The following is a 22076-nucleotide window of genomic DNA, read 5'->3' on the forward strand; positions in this document are numbered from 1 at the left end:
AATGAAAAAAAGTGTATCTTACAAGAAGTAATAGTGTGAATAAGCCTAGTTAATTTTTGATACCTTTATATGTTTTGGGCATATATATTCTGATAATCACACAATCGTTCAAAAGATAATTACATATATAATTAATTAATTTAAATGAGTGAGTTTTGTGAATTATTGGTGCTTAAATTTTGACTCGATTCTCATTTTAGTAACTAAACTTGAACATATATATTTTTTCGTTTGTCATGAATCATATATAGAGCTTGTACAGTTGTACCATACAATTACAAATTTACAACCTTTCTCAAATTTTGTCTTGACGGATAATGTTTTTTACTAAATTTTCTAACATCATGTTATCATACTTTCTTTTGGACTTTTAATTATTTAATTTTTAACATTATATCAATATCAATATTTCATCTGGTGTTATCGTCGCGTCAAATAAATTGTGTTAAAATAGTAATGACGTGGCTTTCTCTCCCCAGCCACCAATAGCTGAGTGGTCTCTGATAACGGAACCCGCCCTTTCCTCAAATCCAAAGAGATCCCAATACCATACAGAATCCAGATAAACAAGGACAATCCAAACAAGGCCTAACCACATCCTCCATGGCCACCACCACCAACCTTTCATTTCCCCACCTCTCTCTTCCATGTCACCACCATCACCACCACCACCACCTCCCTACCTTCTTGACTGTTCGGACTCTGGGTCGACTCAGCCCGAGAACTCGGGGTCTGGGCAGTGACATGGTGGGCGACTTTGGGGCCAGAGACCCTTTCCCGGCAGAGATAGAAAGTGGGTTTGGAGAGAAGGTGCTGGGCAACCTTAACACAGAGCACAAGATCCTCATCCCCAATTTGTCTTCTCTGTCTCTGGCCCAGCAAGATTGCACCCCTGTCTCTCCTCTGCAGCCCCCTATGCTTGAGGACGATGCCCACAAACTCCTCAGGAAGGTCAGTTTTGTCATTTACATCCCCAATTTGTATGCTATGCTCATATGGTGTTTGATGAAATTACTGTGCGTCTCTGTCTTTTTGCTTACCTATGGAGTACCCTTTTTGGCTCTGTTTGTAAAGTTCAGGAATTTTTGGTTGTCTGTTTTAGAATTGAGCTCTGAAGCTATTGTAAGGTGGAAATAAGAGACATTTTTTCCATTTGGGTTTGTTTCATTTGATTCTTTGTAACCAAATTTGAGCTCTAGCTTTGTTGGGAATTCTCGCTAAAAATAGCTCATTTATGCCTTTGTTCTGTAGGTTGTTGGGTGGAGATTGATAGTTGAAGAAGGAAGACTCAAATTACAATGTTTGTGGAAATTGAGAGATTACAAATGTGGGGTTGAGCTCATCAACAGGATTTATAAGGTTGCAGAAGCTGCAGGGCATTTCCCAAATCTTCACCTGGAACTACCCAACCAAGTTAGAGCTGAGCTATGGACATCTTCCATTGGTAAGCTTCTTATTAACTTGGTAGAAATTTTCATTAGGCCACTTGCTTGCAACACCATTTGTGACCTTACCAACTTCACTATTGCAGGAGGATTGAGTATGAATGATTTCATTGTAGCTGCCAAAATAGATGAGATAAAGACATCGGATCTTGTGCCCAGAAAAAGAGTTTGGGCATAGTTGAAGCGTTTTGTTGCCTTCATCAAGACTCTAAGAGGCCCCAAAAAGAGCATTCTGTAATATGGATTTTTGTCAGCACCCAATTGCCACAAAGGGTCAAGTTCCTGTAAAATTGGTAGAAGAGAAGATTATTCACTTCCTTTAAGTTTGTGCTAATGGATAATTTTATTTATTTTAGTGGGGGTTAAAGTACAATCACACTAATTCCTTTGATGTGCCATATTGTAATCCCTTCCATACCTTGCAGTTCAAGTTCAGTTGCCTATTTGTATAAGAACTGAAACCATGACAACCTTCCAACCTGTGGTGCTGTTTTTCTTTCTTTAAAAAAAAAAAAACAAAAAAAAAAATCATAAAAATATTTAAAAATTAAGTTGTTGAGTAACTCAATTGAAAAGACGGTGAAATCATTCATTTTGCACCCACACCCAAGTTCGAACTCTCCCATTTAACAAAAATTCATTTTGGTACCTATTAGACACAAAATAAAAATTTAGGTACTCAATTAGGACAAATAAAAATTTAGGTACCACATTAAGATAAGGATCAAAATTTAGATACTAAATATGAAATAAATCCAAAAAATTTAAAAATTTAATCAAATGTGAAAAGAGTCAAAAGACTAATTGAAAATATTATTGTTGTATTTTGCTGGGGAAAAAGAAAAATCCTGTTAATGTATCTTTGGTATGAATGTATGATTAAGGAAAGCCCTTTTCCTTTAACCAGAAGGAAGCCCTTTTCCTATAAGGCTATAACCAAAAGGAAAAGCCCTATCCCATTAAAAAAAACAACCTCACCGCCTCCCTTACTAAAAAAACGAACTCTCCCCCGCCTATATAAAGCCGAGTAGCAGCGGGTAGCAAGTAGCCGTTGAGCGAAGTTCCAAAGTGAAGAAGAAGCGTAACTAAAAAACGCGGTCATGGAGAGGCTGAAATGTGTGGTTCCAGAAACCCTAAAGCGAATGATCGCAGAGAGCAGTGCCGACGATCTTCCTCGCACATGTTCTGCTCTCCTTGATTTTCTACTTAATTTCGATCCCTTTCACCAAGTATGTCATCACTTTCATTATTTCATACACTATGTATCAATTTCGAGAAACCAACAACAGAAAGAATTGAAATAAATACATAATTTTTTTGTATTTTCTCAGATGGTGAGGGACTTGGCGAACCCTGAAGTCGCTCTCTGTGGCAAGAACAAAGACGATGCTTTGGAGTCGAAGCAGAAGGGAAATCAATGTTTCTTGAGCTGCGATTATAGTAATGCTTTAGATTGCTATACTCAGGTACCTCCAAATCGCTCACTCTGTCACTCTCAGTAGGCATTGCTGAAGCTAATTACTCAATTTGTTATCTTTTGCACGCCGTACAGGCATTGCGAGTTGCTCCTATGGATGCACATGAAGACAGGAATCTGGTTGCTACTTTGTATGTGAATCGGGCTTCGGTATTGCATGTAAGTCTCATCCTTTAACTACGTGGCCAAGTGGGTATGTATCGAACGTAATACTTTCAATTTTCAGCGGATTTCATTGCTTACTATTAATATATCTGTTATATGTTTTCTTTAGAAAATGGGTCTTCTAGTGGAGTGTGTACGAGACTGCAATCGTGCACTTCAAATTTCTTCGAACTATGCAAAGGTGAATTGCTCTTACTGTATAGCCCTATGTGTGTTTTATAATAGATTTGACCTCTCTGACTATGGAACAAGGAAGACAAGGAGAGTTACACTAGGTTTCTACCAACCTACTTTTTGCTTTTCTGTTACAGGCTTGGTACAGAAGAGGCAAGGCAAATACTTCTATGGGAAATTATGAGGATGCAATCCGTGACTTGGAGGTTGCTAAGATTTTGGAGTTGTCAATGGGTGGGAAGAGACAGATAGAATGTGAGATGAAGATAATTTTGGATCAACAGAATAGTACAACAAGTCCATCAACTAAACATAATGAGAATAGCTCAGACATTTTGGGTAAGATAATTACCGCTTTTAACTTTCAAATTATGTAACTATACTCGAATCTTCTGAACTCAGGATTGAAAAGCTCTGCTCACTCTTTATGAAGAATCATATTATGATTTCTTAAGACAATTCTAGACTTTGGGCCCCCTACGTTTTTATAACCTGTGATGAAAACTACAGATGAATAAAAAACAATTTGGAGACATGCGAAAGCTACCAATATGGTTCCATCTTGAAGCGAAACAGCATGAAATGGTATACTCACTTAGAATATGCTGTTAGTTTTTATCATATTTATGTCTTTTTACATTTTATGGAGTTAAGCTGAAGGATTGATTTACATGTTTGCTCTGGGATATAGCAGTGGCCGATGGTCTCATTTTTGAGTGTACTTATGTTGTTGAGCCTTTTAATGCAATCTTTGCTGGTTTCCAATTATGCCAAGATGGGCTTTACAGCTTTTATTACTGGTTAAACTTTCCAGCTCTCTTTTCTTTCTAAATAAAGCTAGCCAGGTTAGGTAATGGAAGTACTAGTGGCCTAATTAAAGTACATTGTAATCCATCAGATGAACTGCACCAAATGAAATTAAAATGTGCCACCACACCAGAGAAAGGAAGGGGTATGGCTTCAACAGGCGACATTCCTCGAGGCTCCTTGGTACATACCGAAGACCCTTTCGCGGTGGTATGAACAGAGACCTCTTTCGTGTATTTCTTTCAGTTTGTTCATTGCCATTATTATCAATTTTTAGGGCTTCAATCCAAGTAATTGCTAGTTTGTTGATGATCCACTGCCTTGTCTTCTTTTACCCTTCTTGGAAGCTCAACTTGTGTTGCATTTCCAACAGAATAGCCTCTTCTTTCCACTGCAAATATCTGCAATTCTGCTGATGGGGAAACTAAAATAAATTGGCCTTGTGCTTTGCAGATAATATTGAAGCATTGTCGGGAAACTCATTGCCACTACTGCTTGAATGAACTACCAGTGGATAAAGTCCCATGTACATCATGTTCAATACCATTGTATTGCTCCCAGACATGTCGTATACAAGCAGGAGGAAAAATGTGCTGGGATTACCCAAACAATCAAAGAATTCATGAAAATCTATCAGAAGATCTAGAAAAGTACATTGCAGAGATCACTTTAAATGCTGATTCTGAAACAGATACTGAGAACATTCCTGAACATAAACATGAATGTAAAGGTGTACACTGGCCAGCAGTATTGCCATCGGAGATAGTTTTGGCTGGTCGAGTACTAGTGAAGTCTACAATCAAAAGAAGAGGTTCCATCGATATTTTTAATCTCAGAGAAATTTTGGTACAAATAGTGACTATAGTTTCTACTTTACTAATTTTCATTTCAGTTGACGAGTGTCACTATTTCATAAATAGATTTGGCTTGTTGCTAATGACCTCTTTATTTTTCTTGTAGGATCTTTCTCACCATTATTCAAAAATGCCTACAGAAACGAAATTGGAATTACATATATATTCGACTGTATTATCTTGCTGTCTTCAACATTCTGATGGATTTGAATTACTGATAAATGGGTCCTTTATTTCACAGGTTGGCTCTCTGACATCTGTATATTCTTGAACATATATCTCCATACTTTTTTTTTTTATAATTTCATGCCTTGATTGTCATCTGTTATATGAGGTTCCATTCTCCTGTTGCTGCAGATTGTCATACTTATATCCCAAATTAGGGTAAACTCTATGACAATAGTTCGTATGAAATCCATTGATCAGCATGGGCTAGATCAATATGGAAAGTTTTCAGCATCGGGAGGTCTAACTAGTAATGTGGAACAGGTTTGCATTTATGGTATGCTTTAATCTTTTCATTTTTTCCTCCTCTTTTCCTGATCACCCTATGTATATTCAACTTGAGTTCATAAAAATGATTCCCTCTGAGTTCTGCATTGTCATTATTGTTACTTTCATAGGTAAAAGTAGGTCAAGCTATCTATACATCTGGAAGTTTGTTCAACCATTCATGTCAGCCAAACATCCATGCATATTTCCTCTCACGTACCCTCTTTATACGAACGACAGAATTTGTTGCAGCAGGGTGTCCCCTGGAATTGTCCTATGGTCCACAGGTATGCGCACTTACTATTATATCTCATTCAGTTTTGGTAATTTGGAATAACATCATAATGTTCTTTCTGGAACTGCTATGATGATATTTTAATCTTTTTGAACAAGCAACTATAGTAGCTACGGAATGTAGGTAGCCCTTCCTTCCACAAAACCGTTCCTTCCAAATTTTGAAACACCAATGTTATGCAAATTTGCCATTTCAAGGTAAAAACTAAGTTTTGTTTTTACAGGTTGGGCAGTGGGACTGTAAGGACCGGGTTAAGTTTCTGCAAGACGAGTACTCATTTCAATGTCGGTGCAGTGGCTGTTTAAAAGTAAACTTTTCTGACCTAGTCCTAAATGCTTTTCACTGTGTCAAACCGAATTGTTCTGGCATAGTCTTGGAGAGCAGTGTTGTTAACTGTGAAAAAGAGAAACTTAAGCACTTACCCAACATCATCAACACTGGCAGCATGGAGCCTCATCTTCAGGTATTGTATGTTATCTGTAATGTAAATCTTATGTCAGCATCAATCCATAATATTGACCTTGGAGTCGCATCCAGAGTTGGACAAATTACTCACATCACTGAGAAGCACAAGACATCACCAAAATTTAATTAAGTTGGGTGGGCATCACCATCCAGTGTTATATTTTGGGGTGCACAATAAAAAAAAAAAAGCATAGACAAAACACGTTGAGGTTTTTGGATCTGTATTTGTGTGTGTTTTTTTAATTATTTTATTTCTTTGGTTTTTTATAACAATGAGTCCCTCCCCCACCCTTTGAGTGAGGGGGCAAGCCAATGCTTATGTCCCTACTTTCCCTACCTACGTGCACCAGCTGAGCCTAATGGTTTGTGCAGATTTATATGTGGAAATTAGTAGACAATTGTGCATCAATTTGGCATCAGCCACGTTTGACCACTTGAATTATTTATGTCTTCTCCTGACACACTTCATATTCTATTCATGTAATCTTTTGTTGAATATTTTGATGTTCACGCAGGTTGAAGAGGTGAATATTGATGACATCAATAAAGTGGCTCACAATATGCAAACCAATAGAGTTTTTCAAATTAATCCAGGGTACTGTTTAAAATGTGGTTCTTATCGTGATCTAGATTCTTCCTCTAAAGCTGCAAATGAAGCTTGGATTTGTATCACAAGGTATAACACTGTTTGAAAATTGGTTCTTATCTTTCCAAATAAGTGGGCACCTATATTTCTCTGTCAGTCTGCATACTGGAGTCTTGACTGTTCATTTCTTGACAGATTACAGAATGCAGTAGTCTCAAAAGATGTCTCTAGTACCACACTTTTGGATGCTTTAAGATCTCTTGGTGTCCTGAGATCAACTTTTCATGCATATAATAGGAGGATTGCAGAAGTGAGTTCCCACCACCCTTTGCTTTTGTATGATACTAGATGACAATATCTAAGTTGCAGTTATTCAACGCAGAAAGTAGTTTAACGATCATAAGTTTGACACATATGACACTGGATTAGATTATGCTTGACTCAAATGATTTGGTATTTGCAGGTGGAAGACAATCTTGCACAGGCATTTTGTCTGGTTGGAGAGTTGCAACCTGCAATGGAGCACTGTAAAGCATCAATCGAGGTGAAACTCTTGTTGTACACAACTACACAAGTCACATCATCCTGAACTCTTTTGCTTTAGTATGTTGATTAGATCTGATTTCTATAAGGATAAGTTCATAGATAAGACATGGATACCTCACCGGTAATGATCTTGTTAAAACATCAAGAACATTTGAATTTACCTACTTGATATATTTTGACGTTTTATTTGGTTGGCAATTGGCAGATCTTGGAAAAGCTTTATAACTCTAATCACATTGTCATCGGATATGAACTTGTGAAGCTCTCATCTATTCAGTTATCCTTGGGCGACTGTGGTGTGGTGGACAGCATAAATCAACTCAGTGAAATATTTTCGCGTTATTATGGATCTCATACATACGTGATTTTCCCATATCTTCACGTCCTTGAGAGAGAGAGAAGCAGACCTGTTCTGTGAAGGACCAACTCACATGATTCAGTGGTTTCTGTTGTGATCTCTTCCTCATCATAGACAGTGACTGTCATATTTTGGTAATTCCTTTACAACCCAAATACTGTTGGGAATATTAGAAGTAAAGATTGCATCCAATGTATTCTAAACCATGTCAGGGAATGCAAGAGATTCTTAATATCCTTTCACATACTTCAGGACTTCAATGCAACCACTTGGGGTTAATGAGGATTAGGTTGTACACAAAAAATGATGTAGAACAATTTTATCCAAATTCAAAACATGAATTTTCCCGACATCTTCTCACCCCTTATACCAGACAAGAGAGAACCTAATCCTTCTCAGCCAACATGACTGTTGTCCCGGACGAAATGAGAAAAGGATAACCGTAATAGATTTCAGAGAATCAGAGATGATTCATGCAACTTGATCATCAAGCTTGTTTATTATTATTTTTCTCTGAATCCCAATCTTATTCGGATCTATGAAGCATGAACAATTCATCCAGACATACAAGATATAAAGGTTGCAACTAGGATCTACCATACAAAGATATGGTTTGGAACTTTGGATAACGTATTACGTTGCAACGTTAGGTTTTTGGAAGGGACACCGACACCAACTGCGTGTGTTCTATTTCGGTTTTTTTAATTGATTCCAAGAGGACGCCACTGGTGAACAGTCATGAAATTCAATTTTACAACGGTAAAATTCTCTTCATAGTTCAAGTTGCTTTCCAAAAAAGCAAAATGAATACATGATTGGTTGCTTAGAAAAGAAAGAGGAGGAGCGTACAATCGTGACTAGAAAATACCAAAACCGTAATTGAAAGTGGTGGGACCAACCAAACGACATGAAACAGTATAGTAAGCCACGATCACAATTACAATTACTCTTTTATAATGCTGAGGGACATGTATCCTCTGTCACAAAGCTTTCATAACGATGCAAAAGTTTACAGATTTAAAATTGGATACGACATTATAAAGCGACTTTGTCCCTAGAATAAACAAGTTGACTAGACAAAATACCAAACCTGTAGTTGGTTGACAGCCTAAGCTATCTAAGCATAGGGTTTATGAGGGGTCTTTTTGAATGCCGGGCAGAATAGGGCACATTGAATGTACAAAAGACCCAGCAACAAAAAAATATTACAAATGAGTAAGAAAAAGAAGTTGCACAAGTATTGGGATGGCCCCTCGCCCTGCATGTAGAAAAATACAGGCTACAACGACAGTGAAGAAAAAGAGCACAAACTTTTGCCAAACCTGACTGGCAAATGGCCTGGATACAAAGGCACATATTAGCCATGACTCCAGTACTCTATGTATCATCTCTAGTATTAACGAAACTTCATCTCGTTCGGTTTGCTGCCCCTAAACGCTGAAAGAGAGAAGAATGACCTTGTTGCTGAAACACAAAAATAGTAGACAGTATTGGAATCTTATTATAAAAAATAGAGTTGACTCATCAAAATATTGTGTACAGGAGTAGAGAATGATATTATATATACTCTAGATCAAATGTGAAGACAACCTTTAGTAGTAGATGCTGCAGCTGCATCGCGGCTCTCTTGAAGCTTATGTGAAGAACTCTGCCCCTCGAATTTGCTAATATTTGATTGAGCTGCACACAACCACAATAGTTACAGCATGAGACTCAGCTAGGAATATGAAAGAAGTTTATGGTTATTAACAGCATAGATAAAGTTATGACAACCAAAAACAAAATATTAAAGGAATAAACAAACTTGGGATATAAATGTTAATGGCCAGCATGGGTTGGGAGGAAGAAAAAAGACAAACCAAAAACAAGAAACCATAAAAAAAAAGGGATGAAATTAAGCAAGACAAAGAGGGAACATACCAGAGTATAGTTCGCGAGCATCATAACCTTCACATAAGGAAGTCTTCTGCTGCCCATAATTCTTTGCATGAAGGGAAGCCTTTCTCACACTGTCAGCATCATCCTCTCCTTCAGAGAAGACTGATGGGCTAGACCAACCAGAATTATTTACATCTCCCTTGCTCTTCCTAGCAAACTTTAAGAGCCTCTTTAATCCTTTTGGTGCATCTTTTTGGAAGACAATAGCTGGAGGATTTTCAGCATTTCCCCACTCAATAGTATCTGGTTCGTTACTTTCTTCTTGCAGCATCTGGGACAAAGAGTGACGGACACGGGGACTTGATGGTCCAGCTGGTGCAACATTGGCTGCAGCGATAACTGGAGATGTGCTGTTGGCACATGGGGGCATGGCCTGATGCTCCTCTATTTCCACCCAAGCACTTGGGGAGATGATTGATTCGTCTTCAGCTTGAATTTGCATGGATGACTCTGAAACATTTTTTAAGTCATCATCACCATCAGCAGAAACTGGGTCAACATTATGTGTCTCACCACATGCCAAGTTATCATTTATCAGATCTTCTGACTCCATAGCATCATTTGAAAGGCCCAATGACATAATATCTTCCCCTTGCTGCTGACTTACAGGGTCAGAAGAACTACCGACCACCTCACCTTCTTGAGTTTCAATTGGATTTCTGCAGTCTCCCAAAGGTTCCTCTGACTGAGAAGAATTTATTGCCTTGTTAACGGGAGGGCCAACACCAGGGCTCGTTCTAGAACCCTTGCGGAGAAAAGGTTTCGATTCCAGTGGCACTACACTGCTTTTCTTGGTCACCTTGTTGTGCTTTGCTGGAATTATACCAGAAGAATCCGCAGAAGTTGTCACCACTTTTGTTTTTGTTGTTTTACCATTCTTTTTCACTGCTTGCTCCTGCTTCTCATTCACTACCTTCAAGCTCCTGTCATTATTAATAGGGGATTCCTTCACATTTCTCTGTCTCTGCTGGGATCTCTCCACTTTAGTGCTGGGTGGTGTTGGCTGGGGTTTTTTACGAGTTGGAGTAGTGCTGGCAGGAGAGATCCCCACAGGTCTTTTAGCTGGTGATGTCCCTGCTGCTCTTGGTGTTGGTGTTGACGGCCACGACTTGCGTGTAGTAGGCAAGGGTGATGTTCTAGGTGAAACCTTCTTTGTAACAGAAGGTTTTGGAGCATCCTTTTTGGGATTTGCAGGTTGAGATAATTTTCCAAGTGGTTTTTGGGGCTTGCGTGTAGCACGTTTTTTATCAGTATCATTCACATTTGTAGAGGCCATTTCAGCTTTCCTTTCATCAAGAATTCGCTGCATTGCTTTGATCTGTGCTTCTTTCTCTGCTCGCTTTCTAGAATTCTCTCCTCGTAGTTTTTCATCTCTCTTCTCCTTGTAGTGGTCATAAAAGCCACCTCTCTGCTCAGAAGGAAGACTTTGGTTTCTGCTAGTTTGAGGCTTTATAGATTTAACAGGCTTACGTTCCATCATTTTCATCATCATCTGGTTCAATTCTGCTTCTTTTTCTCGATTCCACTCAGTTGATGCTGTTGATTTTCTAATACTTTTCTCTCCCTGAGTTATGCTAGTGGCTGCTCGAATATCAATTAGACAAGACGAATTTTTCTCAAATCTTTCTTCATTCACATCAACTTTAGGAGTTTCAACAGTATTCTGACCTGTGGGAAATAGATCAGACCCTGAATTCACTTCTTCTGAACATTTTGGAGTCTCGCCATTAGCTATATTATTGGGAGTCACTGGGACACAGTCTTCAGAAACAGTTTCTGATTGGCTTTGGGTGGAAGTTTCCCCCATACCAGAACTACTCCATCTTCTCAATACAGATTTCTTTGTAATGATAGAGGTATTTGCTAACGAACTCCTTTGTTGAATATCTGTAGTTTGATCCTTTTGTTTGCTTTCAAAAAGATTAATTTTGTCTTGAACACTCATCCTTTGTACATTACTGTCAGGTCTCTTATTTGAGTGTTCAGATTCACCCTCTTCACTAAACAAAGGCTTTTCCCTAGCAGGAAAATAATTGAGGCTCTTAATGGTTAATGCAGCAGCCCTGCGCGATCCAGTTCTCCCTATTTGAACCCTCCGCATTGGAGATGCTGACCTTCTGGGTGTCGCAGTTCTTATAAGAGTCCGACTTCTTTCTGCAGAAGCTTGGTTCTCATCGCTTGACTCAGAAGACTCCCCGCTTTCAGTTGAACTCTGTCGCTCAACCTTGGCAACTTTTGCAGGTGAAACACTATATTTTATTGGCATAAGGGAACGTATTGGTTTTGATATCTGAGGATTCCTGTCCATCTCATCAACATTGTCATTTTTAGAATTGTGCAGAGATGGCAGCTCATCGTCATTTAGGGAATCAGCACTCTCGCTTTCTTGATTCTGTTCTAAAAACTTGCAAATAGTACTCCTGCTATTTCACCATGATATTCCATTTGTAAGAAAACTTAGCTAATGAAATTTCACTAAAACTATGGGGGAAAAAAAAAAGGAGCATTGCATGGTGTCACAATTCTATGTTGGTGAGCAACTTACCTGAAATCTGTTGTTCCAAAGTGTTGAGAAAATTTTTCTAAATCTTTGATCTCTTTAGAGGAGCAGGAGGCAAGAGAAGCCTTGTCAAAAGCTTCAGTTAATTCCCTTCTTAATGCTGTGAGCCTCAAGTCCATAGCCCGTAAAAGTTCATTCCTGACAATATAAATTCCTATAGTTTCATGCTGATGCAACTAAAATGAAATCTTAAATGAACAATTAAATGACATACTTTGAAGCATCTGGTGATGCAATCTCAACTTCAGACTGTTGAGAAGAAATAACACATATTAGTTTCCAGATAGCAGAATAATTGTTAAGCTACACATAACCAAACATCAATTGTGCAAGAGGGGGGGGGGGGGGGGGAGTGACCTGGCCATATAAAGAAACATGAAACTTTTTGGCTTCTTCCAATTGAGATATTTCCTCTTCAATAGCAGTAGTGGTATGTATTACATCTGGTGAACCCGCAATTTGTAGGAACCTGAGAAGAAACAAAAATTTCCATATCAGGAAAATAAGTACTGAGAATTCTAAAGAGATAAGCACACAAGTGAACAATCAAAAGAATTGTTGGAGTTGGAAATATAAGTACTGAAAGTCTCTCTACAATAAACTGAATGGAAAGGAATGTTAAAAACCTTGTCAACGTTGATTTCGTGAACCATGCTGCACCATGAAGGCTTTCCGGAAGTTGGAGTTTGAAGTTAGCAATTGAACCCTTAGAGTGCAATTCATTTACTTCTTGTAAATGTGGTATCAGTGATTCTAGTAGACCATCTGCTAAGTTCTCTACTTGGCCATCACTGGAAACAAGCGCCTCATACCTAAAGCATCCTCCAACATTAATTGAAGCTTATCAGAAATAAAGGAATCACTGAGGGAAGAGAGCACATATATGTACTAAGAATATTGTCAAATAAATAAGCAGAAACGCTTGAAATAGGTAGTCTATAGAGTTAAGAGCAATGCTGAGTAATAGGCAGAACTAAATCAAAATTTGTGCAGTAACAGACAAACACAGTATTTTGGCGTAGACACAGAAAGTTGGAAAAGGCAATTCCCTGTTTTCTAGACATGGAAACGTGGTTTTATACAAGTGCACGACAAAATACTATTTGACATAATGACAATACTTTTTCAATCATAATGGTTTTAACTGTCCTGGTAGAATTCCTTAGGAAAGAAATAATGACCTTTGTTTTACATATCTTGAAAAGAAAAATATAATAAAATAAAAGATGACACCTCTATAACGACCTAGATGGTGTCAAACACAGGAGGAGTCAAAAGTAGTGTCCATAGTGGTCTGATACAAGATCATCATTGTTTCATGTATTTTACATTATCTATAACCTTGGCCGAAATACATTATCTATAACCTGATCAATTCCATATCTATCTATTCACAGGTTTCATGGATAGTTTTTCCGAATCTTACCGCACAATGACCCTTCTTTAGTTATGAAGTCATTAAATTTAGAGTTTCAGCAATAAGCCCATTCTAGTAAAGATTTCTTAATGGCGAATGCAAGGATTTCTTAAGCCAATTTAGAGTTTCAGATGAAAGGTTTCTTAATGTTCATGGCGACTGTGATGGAGCGCCAAGTATAGCATATACAGAGAATAAGAATCAAATAATTCAACACAACTGAGGATAGCCTTTAAATAAAATGTAGCAAAAAAATCTAACCTGTTCTGGGATGGAAAAATCTGAAATTCAGCATAATTTAAAGGTGTATCGGCATCTATTTCAGCCTCCATTTTCAACGCACTTACAACAGAAGCAGAGCAGAGCAACCTGAATGGGAAAATGGGGAAAAATAAAAAATAAATAACAACTATCAGTGACCTTTGACTAAGTAGAGGGAAATAGAGTGTGCCCCAGGCTTCTAAAAAGTAATAATCTTCATGCCAAATGAACTGCAGCTTTAGGCACACCGACACCCAATGAATTTCAATATTTATTTTTTTAGAAAAAAAAAAAAAAAAGAATGAAAAAGAAGAAGACGAGCATAGTTGCTACATTACTGATCAATGTCATTTCACAAAAAAAATAGAAAATCGGTGCTCAAGAAAAGATGCAAAATAATTAGTAATTGAAATTCAGATTCAGCTGAAACTTAAACATTTTCTTTACTAGAAAATCTAGCATTTGAAGTCAGATCTAGAAAATGAAAGCCCTATCCCAGCATCAAAATAACACCAAATACAAAAACAGCAACCAAATCAGTCAATGCTAAGCTCACCACGCAATAAAGTAGCGAACAACTGTTTGAACTCCGAACGAACCACCACAAATCTCAATAAAATAAAACAAATTAAAATGAAAAGAAGCTAAAGCAGTTATATCACAAAGATTTGATAACTTTGGTTCGTGCTCATTCCAATGATTTGAAAACCAACGCAAAAATTGAAATTAGAATAGTAACCAAAACTTTAAAAACCTTAGGCTGAGACGAAGAAGCAATGTTTACCTTAGGCTGAGAGATCTGCGAGTGAGTGAGTGAGTGAGTGAGTGAGCGAGCGAATGAGTCAGTGATGGAGAGCTGAAATGGCGAAATGTAGGAGAGTGAAGGAATGAAAAAGCAATAAAAGCAAAGTGGTTTGAGAGTGAAGTTGCAGCCACGGCTACTTGTCTAGTCTACAAAACCAACAACAAAAAGAGACTCATGAATGAAAGACTAGAAGCTAAAAGCCACCGCCTTGAATTTGATTGCGTTACAGACCAAACTTGCACCACAAAGGTCCACAATACATTTTGATTACAAGTTTTACAACTCCAGAATAAATCCTTGTGGTTAGTATATTAGTATGTATACATTGCCTCCACTCTACTCCACTCGCGTGATTCTCACGCTCTCCTCCTCCTGCTTCCTTGTTTTTTTCTTTTCTTTTTACTTTTCTTTCTATTTTTCCGGTTCCAAATTCTTTAAAATAAAAGAAGGAAAGAAGTTCCAACTTCCAAATTCAAAACTAAAAAAGTAAAAAGCAAGTGCCACTTGTTTTATTATTATTCCCAAAATCACATGCTGGTGTCGTGTTGTTCAAAAACAATTAATGACGAAACAAAAGACGCGGTAGTTTCCAAAAGGAAATTTGCATGTAAGTGTTCCTGTCTTTTAAGATTCGGGATACACGAAACGGTTATATTTCCCAGATTGTCAATAAACCTCGTGTATATTATAAATGAGAAATTTTCAATAATTGTGATTGTGGCATTATAAATATATCCAAAATATAAAGCTTTATTATATTTTATTTACATGCATTTTGAGCTCAATCTCACTTCACCATCTAAAAAAAATTGTCTCAATTTACCACCTAAATTAAAAATTTGTTACAATGTACTACTTCTGGCTCATTTTGTTTAAATTTTTATTGAAAATAAGAATATTTTGATCTTTTCAAATCAGTTTTTTGTTGTGTCAAAGTAGGTAAAGTGTAAAAAAACTTTTTTTTTCTAATAATAAGAACTTGAAAAAGACCAAAACACTCTTATTTTTAACAAAAATTTAGACAAAATTAGTCAGAGCCTCAGAGATGATACATTACAACAAATTTTTAATTCATATTGTAAATTAAGATAATTTTTTTTTATGTGGTGAAGTGAAATTAAAACTAAAATTCAAGTGAATAAAATATAAAAAAACCAAAATATAACACATGCACAATTATTAATCTTTAAAAATTATACACTAGTAAACTTTCAAATTTTAAGTTTTAACTTATACCCACATTTCTTTTTTCTTTTTTTTTGGGAATTTATACAGATAATATTATCTAGGTGGAAGTATGCAAGCGCTTATAGTGGCAGAGGAGGACCTATGGCAATAACTAGACAGCAAGCAGCAGAGGGTGCACGAAGAAATGGAGCTTGCCAAAACGTAAAGATGTCGCTCCACTCATGCCTTGTATGCTTTATACTCTTGCGAACCTTACAATCCATGTAAAGTAGTAATTGCGTAGCACCACTAATAAAAGGTATAAAAAAAAGTGGGGCTACCTGTGTGCGTCACACAAATTCCACTTCCAGCATTTCCAGCTCCATAGGACCATAACACTAACAAAAACTGTTGAAGAGAACAGAGTGAGACTTAAAAGAGTGCAGATTTAATATATATGCATTCCAGCTTGAGCTGGATCAAAAGGGCAACCCAAATTTACTGCAAATTAGATAAAAGAGACTCGTACGGAGAGAAATTCAATTCTATATTACACAACCATAAAAGGTCACTCTCTAAATAAGTCTTCAACCCGAACAGACACAAGGAATTCTGATTTAGGTAAACAAAGGGATTAATGGTACACGAGCAATTAATGGTACAGCTCCAGGAAGTTGTTGCAGTGGGGGCAGCACAATCAATTCAACCATCTAGAAGACCAACAATAAATCTAATGGGCATAGACTGCATAGTGAACAAACTGAAGGGAACCATTAGTTAGACCATACGTGAACTAGACCAAGCCTATTGCCCGTATAGATCTCATTCCGCTCTTCATCGTAGAAGAGAGCAGTAATATCTTCCAAGGCTTCCGCAACTGTACTCCTAATTCTGGAGGAAACGGTCCGCTTCTTCGAATTGCAACTGCTACCACAACACTCACCACTACAACTGCATTCATTTTCCACATGGTTGCTTGCTTTTATTTTGGCAAGGCATTTCCCAGTCAAAATATTGCTGATATTGATGGATCCTGCTGCAATACAGATATGCAAACCCGTTAGAAATCCAACACATTTTCACATAAAGGATCTCCAACTTATAATATTGCAAGAGATTAACATTCAAAAGAGCACGTGGAACCATGCAAATAGATATCTGGAGGTGATCACCATTTAGTATCCTCCCCCGTATTGGGTCTGAAGACCAAACCCTCCACCACTAAGCCTAACTTAGAGGCTTTACGCCAATAAGTATGTTACAATTAGGTATGTAAGATCCTTTACTTGATATGAGAAAAATATATTATTTCTACTATATAAAGATTAGACCTTCATAATGCAATTATATTTTTTCAATTGATCCATCATACTTAATTTTACATATCTTCAACCTTTATGCAGGTGGGTCACCAAGCCATACATTAAACAGACTAGGATTTCAATAGCAATATATAAGCTAGAAATAAAATTACCATTTCCTTCAGACAATGGATCATCAGAATCAGCCTTGCAGTAAGAAATAATAAGATCCTGGTCACTAGTAATATATATGTTATTAGTATTGCAGTCAGGATGCCACAAAAGATGATCCTCAAACGATGTCACAAGCTCCCCTCGAAAGTTCCAAACAGCCACAGTTCGATTCCGAAATGTCAAGAATAACTGATTCTCGTACAGAAATATGAAAGCCGATGGTGTCATAAATTCAGTTCTGCTAACTTCTGTCAGCTCAAAATTGCGAACCTATAGAGAAATAGCAGTCAGACATACAAAACTAAATGAACAAAAGATAATAATTCAGCAAGATATGAACAAAGATCCTCACGTCAAGAATCTGGAGGTTCTCATTTTCTTGCTTTACAAGAAGCTTTTCATTGAACTGTTCGATGAAATCCACCTTCTTATTGCGGTGAAGGAGATGATTGAAGGATTTTAGAACAGTACCATCCTCTATAGAAAGAATCTTAAGAGGAACATGGCTACAAGCTTTAGTAAAAATTAACAGCATGATCCCAGGACTGCAAAGTAAAGACACGGGAGAAAACAGCAAACAGAAATAAATGCCCACGAAGCAAATAGCAAAAGAAAAAGGCCAAATGCAAAAACCATCACGAGTGTGTGTGTGTGTGGACTCACTATTTGCAAAAGAAAAAAGGGGGGGATGTGAAGAAAGTTTACCTGATCTTAATCTCTTGGACATGCTTATCCGATATGGAGTACAACATTGTATAGTTTTTCAGATCAAACACCTTGTATATACTAATAATAAAATAGAAGCAAAAAAGAAAAGGTTAATCAAGATCCCAAAGATAATTTGGTGATAGAAATGAATACCAAAAAGACAGAATAATTACCTATCTTGTGCAGAATAAGTGAGAACCTTCCCATTTACATCATCGAACTCTACAAAACCAGGCCATTTCAGTGACTCAGATTCAAAAAGAGCGAAGCCAGCATCTGGTTTACCCCTTCGTATGTATCTGGACCATACAATTTGAGTGCTTTTAGCAAGAAATAAAAAAAACTATGTAAATAGGGCCAAACTAAACTGTTGTTTCTTTTGGGGGTTTCCTATTTGTTGGGGGGTGGGGGTGGGGTTGTGGAGAGATTACATACTCAATCCTCGTGCTTCTGCATTTCAAAGAACTGAAATTGTCTGAAGCATAAACTGAAACGGTGATAAGTGAGTCATTGTTTTTATTATAAAACAAACTTCTTATCACTTCATCAGGACTGACATTCAGAAAGCATATCCTCTCATTGGTTTCTGCATCCAACAATAAAAACATCATACATTCCCCTCATTCAACTTTTAGGAACAATAAGATTATAGCAGAACATCCAATACAAGATTAGGAATACAGATATTACAGCTCCTACCTCGGCTAAATGCTGCACAAACACCAGATTGCGCAAGAGCAAACACAATGTCACGTGCTGCTACTATCTCAATAATTTTCGATCTCTTTCGCAGAAAAGGCAAAACCATGGCACAATGACCCTTTGGATCATGTGTATCATATTCCTCCTATGCATTCAAGTATTCTCAAAACCAGAAATTAGATATTGCAGACACACTAACAAAATCATTGAAAAAGATAATCTCACTAATATTTCAAATGGAACAGAGCATGTGTGTTCCATACTCCATACCCATCAAAGCTATAAAGTCTATTACAATTTTCAGAAAGGATAGTCAACAAATACAATTTTTACTCAGGAAGATGAGACAAGTTCACTACACAAATTCAAATCTCTGATCTTGAAACTTAAAACTTTCTTACTGCATCGCTACATCTAAGCCTTTGTATACAACATGCTTTCAAGTATTGTTATTAGCATTATGAAGTGAGATTGAAGAACATAGCTTATAAGTAGAGCCTGTGACAGGTTCATGGCACTACAAATTTGAAGGTAAAGACATTGAAAGAATAAAGGTCCATGCCCAAAAATAGGAACATTAACTGCATAGACATGCTCATGAACACAGAAGCATAAACATAAATTAATTGAATGCCATGAATGCTCCTTGAATGATATTCAGAACACCCAAACTAACATAAAGTCCTTAGAGTAAGAAATGTTCTACTTTTTTGGTATAATAAAACAAGCTATTCAACTCATATATGTCCCTTTCTTAACAGGTAATAACGAATACATACAAATAATTCACAACAGAACCCCCAAATTTTTTTTGTGAGAGGATCTAACATCCTAATAATTCAACAAAACCTAGTAATCATTTTTGCCTTTTGAATTAAATCAAAGCAGCACAAGCACAAGAGCTTGCAATAAAACCCCCAACCCCGAACCATGCACAAAGGTAAGCAAGCATCAAAGCCCCAAACTTAGTTCCACAAAAAATCAAAGAAAGAGTAATACCTGGAGGCGAATATTGCGGAACCTTTCTTGGGCATCGCTCATAGTGAAAGCACGGTCACGCTTGGAACTGATTTCGCGCCTCTGAAGCTTCTTAACGCTGTTGACAAACCCATCCACGCCACCAATACGAGGTCGTTTCTTCGCCACCACCCTCCTACCACTGCAAGGTCGAGGACTCGCCGATATTCTCCTTCCCCCTTCCATCTCTCTCTCTCTCTCTCTCTCTCTCTCTCTCTCTCTCTCTCTCTCTCTCTCTCTCTCTCTCTCTCACACACAAAGAAATACCCAATTACACTCAGTTCAAACTTCGACCCAGACTGTAACACATATTTGCTCCTCCTCTTCCTTTTCAATTCCACAATTTTTGAATCTCCTGTAGCGTCACATAAACCCTAGAAACTAAGAGAAAGCGAATTCAAGAAGAAAAGCCAAGGGCTTTAGTTGCAGAGACACCCCCACACACCGCTAATTTCAGAGACAACACGGCCTCTCCCCTCAAGCTTTGTCACGGAGAGGGAGATTTTGATGTCTGATTGGGATGAGTGTCTGCTCGATCCATTTTCAAACTGACAAAATCTATTTGGAAAAATTGACTGCATAAATTCGACGGTGGTTTAATGGGCTTTCCCTTGGAATCTAGACCCATGAGAACCCAGCAAGTTGTTCGCATCACTTTAGAACGTTGAAGCCCAATTCCAATTTAGACGCATGACCAAAAAGAGAGAGTTGTGGGCCATTTTCTGTTTATAGACATGTAGGGTCTCTAGGCCCAAAGACAGTTTCTAAATAGTCTTCCTTGTTTGGGCTTCGGCCCTCCTAGTACAAAAAAAAAAAAAAAAACAAAGATACTAGGATTTCCAAATTTTGGAATCTCAAATGATAAATGATATATCGCTATACATATTAATATTTTACTTATTGTAAAATAAATGAGTTTTGTGAATCAATGAAACACTACCACATTATTTAGGATCTAAATTTAATCCTTAACACTACTCAAAAGAAAAAAAGAAAGAAAAAGAATTTCAGTTCAAAAAAAGTACGTATAGCTCAACTAGCAATTGTATATTTCTTTTTTCTTTCTTGGTGAATTGAAGTCTTACATTATAGTACTTTCTTTCTTAATCCGGATGGAAGGGGAATTCGAAATAGGGACTTCTAACAAGAATGTAAATAAATATCAATAAATCAATAGTTAGTTAATCTTACATTATGAAAGTTTTTATTATGTCCTCCCTCTCTTATCCTCAAAACATATATAAATACATTGTTTTTTTGGTTGGGATATAAAAACATTTCACTATGGTCACCGACATTGTAAACTTGACTTTGGAACCTTGGACAAATTTTAAGAAAGTGATCGATCAATAATAAGTAACTAGCTACCTACTCCACCTTATCTGGCGGGCAATACATGTCCAGATTGGTATGGCCCAGCACTAGCTCATCCGGACTCAGAAAACCTGGCAAACTGACAATTCGATCACTAAGTTCTCTGTATTGATCAGGAAGATGGTGGATCCCTCTTTCACTTTCAGTACTGTGTTGTATTGTCAATGTGGTAAAACCGTAAAAGTAAGGTAGGATTTATTTAAAGAATGAAATTTGAATAAGCTGTTTGAGATGCTCTTGAATAGTCAATGTTGCAACTCATCACTATTTCCGCAGGCCAATTGGTAGCTTGCATGGGGTCCCAGACACTCCCAAATAGTGCTTGCCACGTACCCTGCTATTACTGGTCAACCTCTCCTCATGTTCCATGTGCTTTGACCTTTCCACGCGGCATAAAAGGTACCCCACATGTTTAACCAAATAGTCATACATTTTGCTCCTTAGGTGAAATAAAGTCAAGACTCAAGAGTACTTGATTCATATTCTCGATCAAATTTTTTTTATTGTATTTTTAATAATCGAATTTGATTTGGTTCAAGCATGCTTAATAAGTGTAATAAATATATATATATTCTAATATGTTTTCTCATATGCAGCTCGTTGTATAAGTAGAACGACATAAAAATTTAGATAAAGAGTAATATATAAAAATTCACGGATTTATGAATTTATCTTTTTGAAGACAAGATGAAAAAGTCATCAAATAACCTTGCATATTGGATTGTTGCTTACCTTTTAGAAAATTTAGTCGTCTTTTTGACGCATTTTATTGAACATATTAACTCCAAGTCTTTAAAAGGAACTAAAGCCCATTTGGGGTTACGGTTGAATACCTAAAAACTATTTTGGTATTTGATAAAAATATTTAAAGTTGTTTTTTCTCACAATTTTTAACTCCCCACAACAACATAAATCAGATTTCTAAATGCTTTTGAAAACTGCAGTGAGTCACAACAACTATTAATATTTATTTTACCCATAATACATA

General features: G+C 37.1%; 4 protein-coding genes across 6 annotated transcripts; 2 read left to right on the forward strand and 2 right to left on the reverse strand.

Annotated features, from left to right (window-relative positions):
- Nucleotides 1-481: 481 nt before the first annotated feature.
- LOC147289690 (Transcriptional coactivator/pterin dehydratase) lies at nucleotides 482-1836 on the forward strand. The gene is made up of 3 exons (XM_086237176.1): nucleotides 482-951; nucleotides 1252-1444; nucleotides 1532-1836. The coding sequence occupies exons 1-3, from the start codon at nucleotides 604-606 to the stop codon at nucleotides 1621-1623; spliced, it is 633 nt and encodes a 210-aa protein (XP_086093302.1). The 5' UTR covers nucleotides 482-603; the 3' UTR covers nucleotides 1624-1836.
- Nucleotides 1837-2242: 406 nt separating this feature from the next.
- Nucleotides 2243-8005, forward strand: TPR9 (Tetratricopeptide repeat (TPR)-like superfamily protein). The gene is given in 16 exon segments (XM_086236761.1): nucleotides 2243-2674; nucleotides 2777-2911; nucleotides 2998-3081; nucleotides 3197-3268; nucleotides 3399-3600; nucleotides 4160-4278; nucleotides 4522-4914; nucleotides 5029-5163; nucleotides 5280-5411; nucleotides 5546-5701; nucleotides 5933-6172; nucleotides 6690-6850; nucleotides 6956-7070; nucleotides 7224-7304; nucleotides 7512-7694; nucleotides 7697-8005. Coding segments are annotated over 16 exon segments (2382 nt in total). The 5' UTR covers nucleotides 2243-2545; the 3' UTR covers nucleotides 7742-8005.
- A 480-nt stretch (nucleotides 8006-8485) lies between these two features.
- On the reverse strand, nucleotides 8486-14875 carry LOC147289692 (uncharacterized). 2 transcript variants are annotated; one of them, XM_086238676.1, is made up of 9 exons: nucleotides 14625-14875; nucleotides 13841-13948; nucleotides 12789-12974; nucleotides 12520-12631; nucleotides 12377-12411; nucleotides 12148-12300; nucleotides 9585-12025; nucleotides 9255-9344; nucleotides 8486-9128 (listed from the first exon to the last, which is right to left on the reverse strand). In XM_086238676.1, exons 2-9 carry the CDS (start codon nucleotides 13909-13911, stop codon nucleotides 9061-9063), a joined length of 3156 nt encoding a protein of 1051 aa, XP_086094802.1. In that variant the 5' UTR covers nucleotides 13912-13948; nucleotides 14625-14875; the 3' UTR covers nucleotides 8486-9060. The 2 variants fall into 2 exon arrangements, with proteins under 2 accessions (XP_086094802.1, XP_086094803.1); XM_086238677.1 differs by having other exon boundaries at nucleotides 8487-9128; nucleotides 9585-12022.
- Nucleotides 14876-16297: 1422 nt separating this feature from the next.
- On the reverse strand, nucleotides 16298-20254 carry LOC147289693 (uncharacterized). Of its 2 annotated transcripts, none has more exons than XM_086235524.1 (8): nucleotides 19697-20254; nucleotides 18695-18842; nucleotides 18431-18581; nucleotides 18169-18294; nucleotides 17993-18073; nucleotides 17640-17832; nucleotides 17287-17557; nucleotides 16298-16845 (listed from the first exon to the last, which is right to left on the reverse strand). In XM_086235524.1, the coding sequence occupies exons 1-8, from the start codon at nucleotides 19898-19900 to the stop codon at nucleotides 16586-16588; spliced, it is 1434 nt and encodes a 477-aa protein (XP_086091650.1). In that variant the 5' UTR covers nucleotides 19901-20254; the 3' UTR covers nucleotides 16298-16585. The 2 variants fall into 2 exon arrangements, with proteins under 2 accessions (XP_086091650.1, XP_086091649.1); XM_086235523.1 differs by having other exon boundaries at nucleotides 16298-16848.
- Nucleotides 20255-22076: the final 1822 nt, after the last annotated feature.

Source organism: Dryas octopetala, chromosome 3 (assembly GCF_963921425.1).
Source record: "Dryas octopetala chromosome 3, drDryOcto1.1, whole genome shotgun sequence".
NCBI classification, from domain to species: domain Eukaryota; kingdom Viridiplantae; phylum Streptophyta; class Magnoliopsida; order Rosales; family Rosaceae; genus Dryas; species Dryas octopetala.